This window comes from Vulpes vulpes, chromosome 8 (assembly GCF_048418805.1).
Source record: "Vulpes vulpes isolate BD-2025 chromosome 8, VulVul3, whole genome shotgun sequence".
NCBI classification, from domain to species: domain Eukaryota; kingdom Metazoa; phylum Chordata; class Mammalia; order Carnivora; family Canidae; genus Vulpes; species Vulpes vulpes.
The window spans coordinates 59,265,380-59,278,145 of record NC_132787.1 but is presented as its reverse complement, the minus strand read 5'-3'; the positions used below and the strand labels follow the sequence as shown (position 1 = coordinate 59,278,145).

The 12,766-nt window shown below is 36.6% G+C and overlaps 1 protein-coding gene across 1 annotated transcript in view; it reads left to right on the top strand.

Moving 5' to 3' along the window:
• The first annotated feature begins 717 nt into the window (after positions 1-717).
• Positions 718-12,766, top strand: part of SYCP1 (synaptonemal complex protein 1) — a 108,396-nt gene continuing 96,347 nt past the window's right edge. Inside the window, exons 1-7 of the mRNA XM_025994682.2 lie at positions 718-860; positions 1,375-1,515; positions 4,662-4,746; positions 4,921-4,964; positions 5,141-5,197; positions 6,336-6,500; positions 7,159-7,226. Coding sequence (XP_025850467.1) covers positions 1,408-1,515; positions 4,662-4,746; positions 4,921-4,964; positions 5,141-5,197; positions 6,336-6,500; positions 7,159-7,226 — 527 coding nt within the window. The 5' untranslated portion in view covers positions 718-860; positions 1,375-1,407. The remainder of the gene's footprint in view (positions 861-1,374; positions 1,516-4,661; positions 4,747-4,920; positions 4,965-5,140; positions 5,198-6,335; positions 6,501-7,158; positions 7,227-12,766) is intronic.

Below are 12,766 nucleotides of genomic sequence, written 5' to 3'. Positions count from 1 at the left end.
CTTTTTATTTTTTTTATTTTTATTTATTTTTTAAATTAATTTTTATTGGTGTTCAATTTACCAACATACAGAAAAACACCCAGTGCTCATCCCGTCAAGTGTCCACCTCAGTGCCCGTCACCCATTCCCCTCCAACACCTGCCCTCCTCCCCTTCCACCACCCCTAGTTCGTTTCCCCGAGTTAGGAGCCTTTATGTTCTGTCTCCCTTCCTGATATTTCCCAACATTTCTTTTCCCTTCCTTTATATTCCCTTTCACTACCTGCGCGCTCTTTCTCTCGTCACTCTCTTGTTCTGCGGGGAAGCCCTAAGACAAGCCTCAGGAGAGCCTGTGTGCAGCCTCTCCTGACTCCCCAGGCCCCCTCAAGCGCCGCTTTCTCTGTGTCCTAACCACCCTTTCAAAATTACCTTTAAGTGATTACAAAACCTGGCTATCATCTTCTGCCCAACCTTTTCCTCCCTAAGATTGAACTCTTGGACACCAGAAATGGTTTTTTTTGACTCTCCCCTCCAACCTATCGTAGCCCTGGCTAGCCTTCCTTGCATTCTCCGACGAGAGCAGAAGCTTAAGGAACATCGACGCTAAAGAGAAACAGAACCCGCGCGAAGAAGCAATTGTGACCGCGTCGAGGAAAGTCTCGCGAGAATCGGGAACCTGGCAAACCGTCACGACCGACCGTTATTTAGCCGTTAAACCGTCGAGCACCCGGTCCTTCCTGGCTGGCCGCCGAGGTGGAGCGGTTTCCCGCCTTTTCCGAGGTTCGGAGGCGGAAGCTCGTAGTGATTCTTTTTGCTGACCTATGAGACAGCAGGTAGTTCGCGTGGACACCGAGCCCACGGTTTCTCCCTGAATCTTGAGAGGTAAGCGCAGGTTTACTGAGTTCCGTTCTTGACGGAACCCGGAGCAGGGCGCGGTTTGGATTCCGCACCTGCGGCAGTAGGTGCCCCCGCCCCCCTCCCCCCTTCCCACCAGCGCCTCCTAGGCAGCCCGCAGCTTTCTAAGAACCTGTGGTAGTGTTCGCGGCGGGCAGATACAACTTACTGGTGGAGCTAGGGCTTGCTTTGGGGGCTGCCACGGTGATGTTATCTGCGTTGGGAGTCTTCCGGCTCATGTAGGTCGCCAGCGTGGCCATTGGTGGTGGGGGATGCTGGGAACAACTGTGGGGTGTTTTTTACTCTGACAGCCCGGGGATGCGACGCTGCAGACTCACACTGTAGCAGAGGTTACACCAGCCCCTTTATATAGCATTTATTATACAGACATTGCCTTTTAAAATAAAGCATAAAGCGTGTATTAATGAAACCATGTGAAACTCTTCCCGCTCCCCTTCTCCCCTTCCCCCCCTCCCCCCCCCCCCCCCCCCCCGCCCTCTAGGGCAAAAGGTAATTTACAACTGGAAGAGAGAAAATGGAAAAGCAAAAACCTTTTAAATTGTTTGTACCACCAAGATTAAGTAGCAGTCAGGTATCTGCAGTGAAACCTCAGACTTTGGGAGGAGATTCTAATTTCTTCAAGGTAAGCTTACATATATGAATCTTAATTCTCCTGTTGTTAAACTTGAGGTCAGAAGGCAGGGTGTATTTTCTTACTGGTGTTATTTTATAACTCCCCCCCCCCCCCCCCCCCAGCAAATGTGGCCTGATTTACCCAAGAATTTTTAAACAGACTTATTTAAAATTTTAAGTCCAATTTACTTGACAGTGGTGTTAGTTTCAGGTGTACAATATAGTGATTCAGCACTTCCATATATCACCCAGTGCTTACCATGTGAAGGGCCCTCCTTTTTATTTTTTTAATTTATTTTATTATTTTTTAATTTCTTTTTATTGACATTGGCAAATTAAAATAGAATAAATTAACAAGTATTTTTTTTTAAAAATGCTTTGTACAAAAATACTGCAAAAATTTCCTAAAAAGCTTTCAATACAGTAGTATCTTTTCATGTACTGAATATAACTATTAGCACAGTGTCAAAAATGTTGAAGACAGAAACAGAATAAAAATCTGTGAAATGTTTGCCATTCCACACCCTATTATTGTCTGTACATATGGGGGAGGGGGGCAGCCAACTTGAAAGTGAACAGTATGACTTTTCCTGATCCAGAACGGTTTAAGGGCCCTCCTTTTTAAATTTTTCTAAAAAAATATTTATTCATGAGAGACACACAGAGAGAGGCAGGGACACCGGCAGAGGGAGAAGCAGGCTCCCTGCGGGGATCCTGATGCGGGACTCAATCCCAGGACCCTGGGATCAAGCTCTGAATTAAAGGCATATATGCTCTACTGCTGAGCCACCCAGGCCTCCTGATAAGCCCTAGTTAATCCTCATCACCTATTTCCCATCCTCCTCCCCTCTGGTAACCCATCAATTTTCCCTAGTTAAGTCTCTTTCTTGGGTTTGTCTGCCCCCGCCCCCCATGATTGTTTATTTTGTTTCTTTTTTTGCTTTGTTTCTTAAATTCCACATGAATGAGATTATATGGTATCTTTTTCTGACTCACTTATTTCACTTAGGATAAAACACTCTAGCTCCATATATGTCAAATTTCAAATCACAAATGGCAAGATTTCATTTTTATTGTTGGCTGAGTAATACTCCACTGTGTATATATACTGCATCCCCTTTATCCATTCATCAGTTGGTAGACACTTGGGCTGCTTCTGTAGTTTGGCTTTGTATATGATGCTACCATAAACACAGGGGGCATACATCTTTTCAAATTAGTTTTTTCATATTCTTTGGGTAAATACCCAGTAGTGGAGTTGCTAGATCATAGGGTAGTTCTATTTTTTCATTAAAAAAAATTTTTTTTGAAGAACCTCCATACTCTTTTTCCACAGTGGCTGCACCAGTTTACATTCCACCAACAGTGCATGAGGGTTCCTTCTTCTCTACATCTTCGTCAACACTTGTTGCTTCTTGTATTTTTCATTTTAGCTATTCGGATAGGTGTGAGATACCTCATTATAGTTTTAATTTGCATTTTCCTGATGAAATGATGTTGAGCATCTTTTCATGTGTCTGTTGGCCATCTGTATGTCTTCTTTGGAGAAATGTCTACTCATGCCTTCCCATTTTTCAGTTGAATTGTTTATTTTTGGGGTGTTGAATTTTATAAATTCTTTATACATTTTGGATACTATCTCTTTATTGGATATCATTTGCAAGTATCTTCCACCCATTTTTCAATTGAATTATTTGTTTTTTGGGTACTAACCCTTTATTGGGTATGCCATTTGGAAATATCTTCTCCCATTTTGTAGGTTGCTTTTTAGTTTTGTTGATTGTTTCCTTCACTGTGCAAAAGTTTTTTGTCTTGAGGAAGTCCCAATAGTTCATTTTTCCTTTTGTTTACCTTGACTCAGAAGACTTATCTAGATAAATGTGGCTATGGCCAATGTCAGAGAAATTACTGCCTGTGTTGTCTTCTGGGATTTTCATTACCCAAGAATTTTTTTTTTTAAGATTTTATTTATTTATGAGAGACAGAGGGAGAGAGAGAGGCAGGCAGAGAGATAGAGGGAGAAGCAGGCTCCTTGCAGGGAGCCTGATAGGAGACTCAATCCCTGGGCAGGGATCACACCCTGAGCCAAAGGCAGACACTCAACCGCTGAGCCACCCAGGTGTTCCTTACCCAGGAATTTGGATAGTATTGCTTTGAATGAATAATGAGCACACTTAATGTTTGGAAGCATCTTCATTTAAAAAAATAATGACTGCTTTTGTAGAACTCTGGATACTTAATGAGTCCGGCTTATTTGAATCTTCCTTTGTCCTTAAATGATTTGAGGCAATTTGTAAGATACATACAATGAAGTAGCAAGATTACAAAAATATATTAAGAGAATATTAGGATCAAAGAAAAAATAAAATTTGGAAAATATGCCAACATACTGGTAAAAATTAGTGTCTAAGCTTAAAATTTGGTTTTGAGCTTCCTGGTTGTCAGGACAAAAAGAGAAATTCATTTGTACAGTAGAGTTCTTATCAGAAAGGAGGAATTAGGAACACCTGGTGGCTCAGGGGTCGAGCATCTGCCTTCGGCTCAGAGCATGATCCCAGGATATGTCCCATATCGGGTTTCCTGCGAGGAGACTGCTTCTCCCTCTGCCTGTGTGTGTCTGCTTCTCTCTCTGTGTCTCTCATGAATAAATAAATAAATCTTAAAAAAAAAGAAAGGAGGAATTAATACAGCTTTTACTGCTAAATTATTTTATTTATTTATTTATTTATTGCTAAATTATTTTAAAAATTTCTCTGTGGAACATCATATTGGAGATGGAATGAAGCAGTGAATATTTCAGTTTATACACTGTAGAAAAATTCCTGTCTATGTAGCTAAGAGTATACTATCAAAATGCTATTCAGTGAAGACAACTCTAAATTTTATCAAGGGGAAGATCATATTGAAATTGAAGAAAACTATTAAGCTACTGATTAAAATTACTGTTATTTTCTTGAATACTTACAAAGCATGTATTTTTTGCTTTTTTACATATCAAAACCACTTGAAGTTTTAAATATTGCATATACATTAAAGGATTTATAATTAAAGTCACTTCTTTAAGCAGATGTGTATTATATATATAGTTACATATTATATGAATAGTTATCAGAGTGGTTTGGAATAGTATGTTTAAGAACTTCTTTGTGTTTCTAGGGTGCCAACAAATGTATTGAAGATGATTTTAGTTTTCCATTTGCAATGACTAATCTCTCCAAAAATGGGGAAAACATTGATTCAGGTAAGAGCCTGGGAAAGCAATATATCACTGTATATGGACATATTTTTTACATACATGTTGCTAGATAGGGACTATAATTATTGTTATTAGCCTTGATAATAAAGCTAGATTTAATACTTCATATAAAAAATAAGATGCTGACATATTTAATACCAGTTGTTTTTTATCTTGCAGATCCTGCTTTACAAAAAGTTAAATTTTTGCCCATGCTTGAACAGGTCAGTTAAGTATAGGGTACATAGACATAATCTGTTTAGGTATTTAGTTGCTTGTTTGAAAGAGGGGAAAAAACTCTTTAGTTGTTGGTTTATGAGTTGTCAGTACTTAATTACTACTGTTTGGAAACTTTCATCAGAAATATTTTCTTACAGGAAACACTTATTCATTTTTTTAGGTTGATAATTCTGACAATTGTCATTACCAGGAAGGACTAAAAGATTCTGATTTTGAGGTCAGAAGATTTTCTATTTTTATTAAATTTCTTGTAATTGGAGTATCATTTCTTGTTAATTATATGTATCTTTCTTTTTGAAGCTTCTAAGGGATTAGGATTTGGTTAATGTTTTAAGTTATATTGTTTAAAACTATTTTCTCCCCTTTGTTTTTCTTTGAAATACTAGGCTTTTGTATTTTTCTGGGTTACACAAGCATGCATTCTTTAGTGGCAATTTAATTTTAAGCCATAAAGAGCAATAATAAAAGAGAGGATGTGGCTACAATATGTGAAAACTGCTATTTTACAAGCAATGTGCTTTTTATTTTAGTTATAAAAATCATTTTTACTTATGACACATAGATGTCTTTAAAACAAAAATTCTGGGGTGCCTGGCTGGCTCAGTTGGTAGAGCATGGGATTCTTGGATTCAAGCCCCATTTTGGGCATGAAGTTTACTTAAGGAAAAAAAAGAAATTCCATGGCTTTATAAAGTGCTATATGTTTGTTGCTGTGATTAAAATATCACAGAATTTTAAAATATGGAACTTATTCATATATTTTGATAACAAAGACCCATCAGCAAGCAGACATCTGTGATTTTAAAAAATATAAACTGACATTTACCTTATAATGTTGAAATGGATAATTCAGGAAATCTGAATAAAAGCTAAATAAAACCTTAGAATAAATGATAGCTAGATCTTGTGTTAACTATTATTTTTGTCATTATATTTTAAAATTCATGTCCTTTAGATAATCTTCAAACTGTATAACCAAAATGTTTTCAAGACCATTGTAAAAATTTATAGATATTGTGTAGAGTAACTTATTTTAGCTTTTAACCCACCAGATTCTCTCATTGACTAAAATATTTCCAATATCTGGCTTAGATCTATTTTGAAGGTATTGGATTTTTTCAATAGCGCATAACTTAGTCAAGTGACCAGTAACTTTAGTGAAGTAGTTAATGCTGCTAATAACTTAAAGAGTTAATGTAGTTTTCAGGATGCTGTTAGGACATAAATCGAGGAGAGATTTGTTCTTAACTATTAAGATACTTTATTACTAGGTTATTTTCAGCAGGCAGCTGTAGTTTGTGAATTGTTCAAAATTTTAGCATTACTACTCTTTGAAAACCCTTTTATTTTAATAGAATTCAGAGCCAATGAGCAGACTATATTCAAAACTGTATAAGGAAGCTGAAAAGATCAAGAAGTGGAAAGTGAGTGTAGAATCTGAATTGAAGCAGAAAGAAAATAAGTTGCAAGAAAACAGAAAGATAATTGAAGCACAACGGAAAGCCATTCAGGAACTACAGGTATAATAAGATTTGGAATAGAAAATGTAGTGTAGTAGATTTTATCATAGTACTGTTTTAAAATAGAGTATTACAGTGATGTGGATTTTAAGGACAGTGCTTTTTTTGAAGTTTTGCTGATACTGCATTTCAACTTTAGGACGAGCATAGAAAAGTTGCACAAAACTTAATGCAAATGTTTAGGGAAATAATAAATTACTTTAGATAAAGATTGATTTATAGATTTTAAAATTTTTATTAATCCCTGTTACTGATGATGACTTGTATATGTTTTTTATTAATTGGAATATGAGATTTATGGATAAAATTTTATATTTGGAACTCTTGCTTCAGCTTTGTGGCGGAGTAAAAGAAAAATGTTGAGAAAATACAATATTGGATTGGGACAAAGATAAAACATTAAAAATGTTTAGGGAAGATAATATTGCATTAAAATATTGTTGATACTTTTTTGGGGATGATTCAGCAAACTTGATTTTAGATTTGTGAAAGTGGGATCCATATTCTTATGGGAAATCCATAAGCTGTGACACACAAAAATTTGCAAAGAATTCTTACACATCTTAGTTGTTAGCAAAGAAATGCTGCTTAATGATTATATTCATGTTTATTTTGCTAAGCAAAATGTGATGAACTGTTCTTTTATTTTGTAAATTAGTTTGAAAATGAAAAAGTAAGTTTGAAATTAGAAGAAGGAATTCAAGAAAATAAAGATTTAATAAAAGAGTAAGTAATTTAATGAATTTGTTTTTTCTAAATTTATTTATTCCATACTTATTAAAGCGATTTCCAGAAATTTATTTAACTTAATATTCTGTTATGTAATATTAACTTATACATAGAATTCTACCTGGGTGGTGTGGAAGAAGGAAGACCTACTTATTTTATTTACATTCTTGTATTTGGCCAACAGTGGTCACTGACTAATCATTTCTTGCTTTTTAAAATGTCAGGCAGGAGAAACCATTATTTGTGTCAAAAGGTATCTGATAATCCTGTATCTACAACTGCCTATGTATATTGTCTACCTTTTTGTTTGTTGCAGTATTTTAGGTGGAGCATTTGTAAAATCATGCTCAACTTAGTTACAAGCGAATTCTTACTCTTAAATTCCTGTTTTTGTCAGTGGCCTAATGATTCTTCCATTAATGTTAGCTTAAAATTATAGTATCATCTTTAGCTTTTCCTTTCCTTTGTTTTAGGCAATAGCTAAGCCTTATTTTATTTATACCCTTATCGCCTCATTGAGATGATATCATATAGAATTTAATAGAAAAATGTAACTTGTTTATTTCACCTACTAAGTAGATATTGAGTAGTTAGAATGTAATGTATGGGTCCACAAAGAGTACAGAATTTATTTATTCCTATATGTTTAAGTTAAACATCATAGCTTTAGAAGACATACCACTTTGTCAGGGAAGTTGCTCATAAATTAAAAGGGCTCTTACAACAGATTTAGTCCCATTGAAAAACAACCTATGGGGGTGCCTGGCTGGCTCAGTTGGAAGAGCCTGTGACTTTTGATCTTGGGGTGGTGAGTTTGAGCCCAATACTGGGGGTAGAGATTACTTTAAATTAAAAAAAGACAACCTGTGATTTTCCAGATAAAATTTAAATATTAAACCTTAATTTTTTCCCTGTCTAATTAAGGTTTGGTTATTAAGGAGAAAGGATAGAGAAGAGAAAGTTTCTAACATTGCGTGCTTATTGTATGTTTGATACTTATGGTCACTTTTGTATGGGTATATGATTGAGTTTCTGTAGTATCTTACAAGACCTTTAAAGCCTGCCTTAGCCCTAATACCAGTCTTTGAAGCCTCTGTTGATGAAAAGTTGAATTTTTGTGAATACTGTGAGTTTAGTTACATAGTATAGTGTAAGGTAGTGTAGTGTGATATAGTATAGAATTTATGCCATTTTTTTTTTGAGGTGAGAGGGAGTGTGTTTATTTTGGGTATGATTTCCTTCTATTTTAAATAATTGTTTCAGTTCTGTTTTGGCCTCAAATACTGAATTGTCAATTGTTGTCTGAAGGAACCTAACATTTAGCTAAGAGCTTTGTCAAAATATAGGTGAGAAACAAAGTTGCGCTTAAGGTAGAGTGACTTGATTGTCGGAAGACAGGTTTAATATACAGTTGCTCGGGACCAGCTCATTAACTGATCATAACTTTTTAAAAGAGATATAGATTTGAAAGAGACTTTGGATATTTCAAAACCATATGCCTGTTCTGTAATAAAAGTTGAGAGGGAATGGACACTTTGGTTTATTGATATTTTTGAGCAGGAAAAGTGTTTTGAGATAATTTACATAATTTTGAAGGCATTTTTTTTTTGAATGGAGCAGGACCTTCTATATGATCTGATTTCCAACATTAGATGTAATAATAGTTTCAATTTTCAAATTTCACGAGTCAAACCTGAAGCATCCACAATTACTTATTTTCAGAAATAACCTTAAAAAGCAACATTTGATTTTTGTCAGACTCCTATCTGGGATTTGTTTAAATAATTTGATGAATTAAACCCATCAAGCCCTGTTACATGCATTTGATGGTGGTCATTGTCAGAGAAGGCTTTCTTTCTTTCTTTCTTTTTTTTTTTAGATTTTATTTGTTTATTCATGAGAGAGAGAGAGAAAGAGAGAGGCAGAGGAAGAAGCAAGCTCCATGCAGGGAGCCTGACATGGGACTCCATCCGGGGTCTCCAGGATCACGCCCTGGGCCAAAGGAAGGCGCTAAACTGTTGAGCCACCCAGGGATCCTCCTAGAGAAGGCTTTCTAAAGATGAGAATGTCTGAAGGATGAATAGGAATTAGCCAGGAGGAGAATTAGAGGTTGCTACTCTGGCATTTCATGACATGCTAAGGAATTTTGATTTTTATGTCAAAGCATAGGGATTGCAGAGGGTAGGCTAAAGGCTGAGTGATTATAGCTATGGCTCCCTTTAACAGGAACATTGTTATTTTAAAAATACGATTCAAAATCTTGTGTATCCACTTAAGATATCATATTGAAAAAGGATTTTGGTTCTAGAGAAAAAAACTTTGAAAATTGCTGCAGATGGTCATTTGGAAGCTAGTGAAGAGTTTTAAGAATTCATTTTAGAAACATTTCTAAGAACATAGCAGACCTAAATATTTTTTGATTGGATGGTTGCTTATATATGGAGTAAATGTCTGGCTTTATGCCAGGTTGTGCTGCTCCTGTGGTTTAGGGAACATACTGCTAAAGCACTTTTGTCCTCTCTCCCTCACCATAAATTGACAGGGGAAAAGGCTGAAGTTGTTTTTCAAATTGTAATTGAGAATTAGGTTCATGGTCACTTGTTTTTGAAAACCAGTAACAAAAAAGTCCCTCTCTACCAGTGGTTCTTAAATTTTAGCAAGCACCAGAATTAACTGCTGTGCTTGTTAAAACATACACTGTTGTCCTCTGCTCCCTTACCAGAATTTCTGGTTAAGTGGAGTAGGGCTTCAGAATTTGAGCTTTTAATGAGTGATGTGGATGTTGCTAGGACAAGGATCATACTTTGGGAACTACTGCTCTATACTGGAGAACAGTCATAGGCTTTGAAAACCAAACCAAACCAACCTTTGTCTGACTGGCTTATTTTGCTTAACATTATACCCTTTGGATCCATCCATATTGTTGCAAATGGCAAGATTTCATTCTTTTTTATTATGGCTGAGTAATATCCATATTTTTTTTTGTGTATGCTGTTTATTATGTATATATATATCACATCTTTTTTATTTTTTATTTTTTAAAGGTTTTATTTATTTATTCATGACAGAAATACACAGAGAGAGGCAGAGACATAGGCAGAAGGAGAAGCAGGCTCCCTGTGGGTAGCCTGATGTGGGACTCAAACCCAGGATCCTGGGATCATGAGCTGAGCCAAAGGCAGTTGCTCAACCACTGAGCAATCCAGGTGTCCAGACATCTTTTTTTTTTAAAGATTTTATTTATTTATTCATAAGTGACACAGAGAGAGGCAGAGACATAGGCAGAGGGAGAAACAGGCTCTATGGGAGTTTATACCAGAACCCCAGGATTATGACCTGAGCCAAAGGTAGATACTCAGCCACTGAACCACCCAGGTGCCCCTATACCACATCCTTTTTATCCATTCATCTATCAGTGGATACTTGGGTTGCTTTCATAATTTGGCTATTGGATATAATGCAATAGGCATGCATATACCCCTTCAAATTAGTGTTTTCATATTCTTGGGGTAAATACTTAGTGTGATTACTAGATCATAGGATAGTTCTATTTTTAATTTTTTAAGCAACCTCCATACTGTATTCCATAGCAGCTGCATCAGTTTGCTTTTCCACAGTGCATGAGGATTTTTCTTTCTTCACATCCTTGCCAACATGTGTTGTTTCTTGTTTTTCATTTTATATGACCATATATTCATGACTTTATTTTTGGACTCTCTGTTCTATTCTGTTGATTTATGTGTCTGTTTTTTTTTGTTGTTGTTTAAAGTCTTTATTTATTTGAGAGAGAGAGAAGAGCATGAATGGGAGAAGAGGCAAGGGAGAGGGACAAGCAGACTCCACACTGAGTGTGGAGCCTGATGCAGAGCTCAGTCTCACAACCCTGAGATCATGACCTGAGACAAAATTAAAAGTTGGATGCTTAACCCACTGAGCCAGCTAGGTACCCCTATGTGTCTGCTTTTATGCTAATACCATACTAGTTTTTTTTAGGTTTATTTAAATTCTAGTTAGTTAAGAGTATAATATTAGTTTCAGGTGTATAATGTAGTGATTCAGCACTTCTATATATAATAACTGGTGCTCATCACAACACCTGTACTCCTTGATCTCCATCACCTATTTAACTTAACCTCCCAGGGTGCCTGGGTGGCTCAGTTGGTTGAGCATCTGATTCTTGATTTCAGCTCAGGTCATGATCTTGGGGTTGTAGGACTGCTCTGCATTGGGCTCTGTATTTATTAGCAAGGAGTCTGCTTGGGATTTTTTCTCCTTCCTTTGCCCCTCCCTCCCTTCAAATAAATAAATAAAATCTTAAAACAAACCTAACCTTCCACCCACCTCCCATACTGGTTTTTTAAAAAAATTTATTTGAGAGAGAGAGAGAGAAAGAGAGAAAGAGAGAGTATGAACAGGTGGAGAAAAGGAGACTCCCCACCGAGCAGGGAGCCTGATGCAGGGCTTGATCCCAGGACCCCAGGATCATGACCCAAGCCGAAGGCAGATGCTTAACGGACTGAGCCACCCAGGCATCTCATCCCATTCTATTTTGATCACTATAGTATTGTCATATGGTTTGAAATCAGGAAGTGTGATTCTTCCAGCTCTTTTCTTCTTTCTCAAGTTTGCTTTGGCTCTTTGGTGATTATATACAAATTTTAGGTTTGTTCTATTTCTGAAAAATGCCATTGGAAATTTGTTTGGGATTATATTGAATCTGTAAACTATTTTGGGTAGTATGAAATATATAAGAAAAAAAAACCTATGCTTTGGTCATTCAGATGACCAAATATGTATTTCTCATAGATATATTTGGTCTTCATCTACCATTCCTGACTCATAATCTCCAAAACCTTTGGAATTTCCCAAGTGCTGAGAGTGACAAAGTTGTCTCTTGTTATGTTAATGAGGTAACTTCTGGGCCCCACTTAAGGATGGGGCTGGTTGCCAAGAGAATCAAAATCAACCATGTGATCAGATGGTTGGTTGGAACTTTCAGTTCCTCCCTCAACCTTGGGGATGGGAAAGAGTCTGAAGGTTGAATCAATTATCAATGGCTAGTGATTTAATCAATCACAATTATGTAACTAAGCCTCCATAAAAACCCAAGAGGACAAGGTTTGGAAAACTTCTAGGTTGCTGAAGAGATCTAGGGAGAGTGGTGAGCTCAGAGAAAGCATGGAAGCTCTATACCCTTTTCCTCCATGCCTTGTCCTATGCATCTCTCCTATCTAGCTGTTCCTGAGTTATATCCTTTTATAATAAACTAGTAATCTAACAAGTAAATTGTTTCTTTGAGTTCAGTGAATTGCTCCAGCAAATTAATTGAACCCAAGGAACCTTAGATTTATAGGCAGTCTGTCAGAGATTCAGGTAACAATCTGAACCTGTGATTGGTGTCGGAAAAACTAAGGAATGAGTCATGAAAACTTCTGATTTATAGCTAGTTTGATAGAAGTCCAGGTAGCAACCTGGGATTACCGACTGGTATCTTAAGTGGGGTCAGGGGGACAGTAGTTTTGTAGGACTGAACCCTT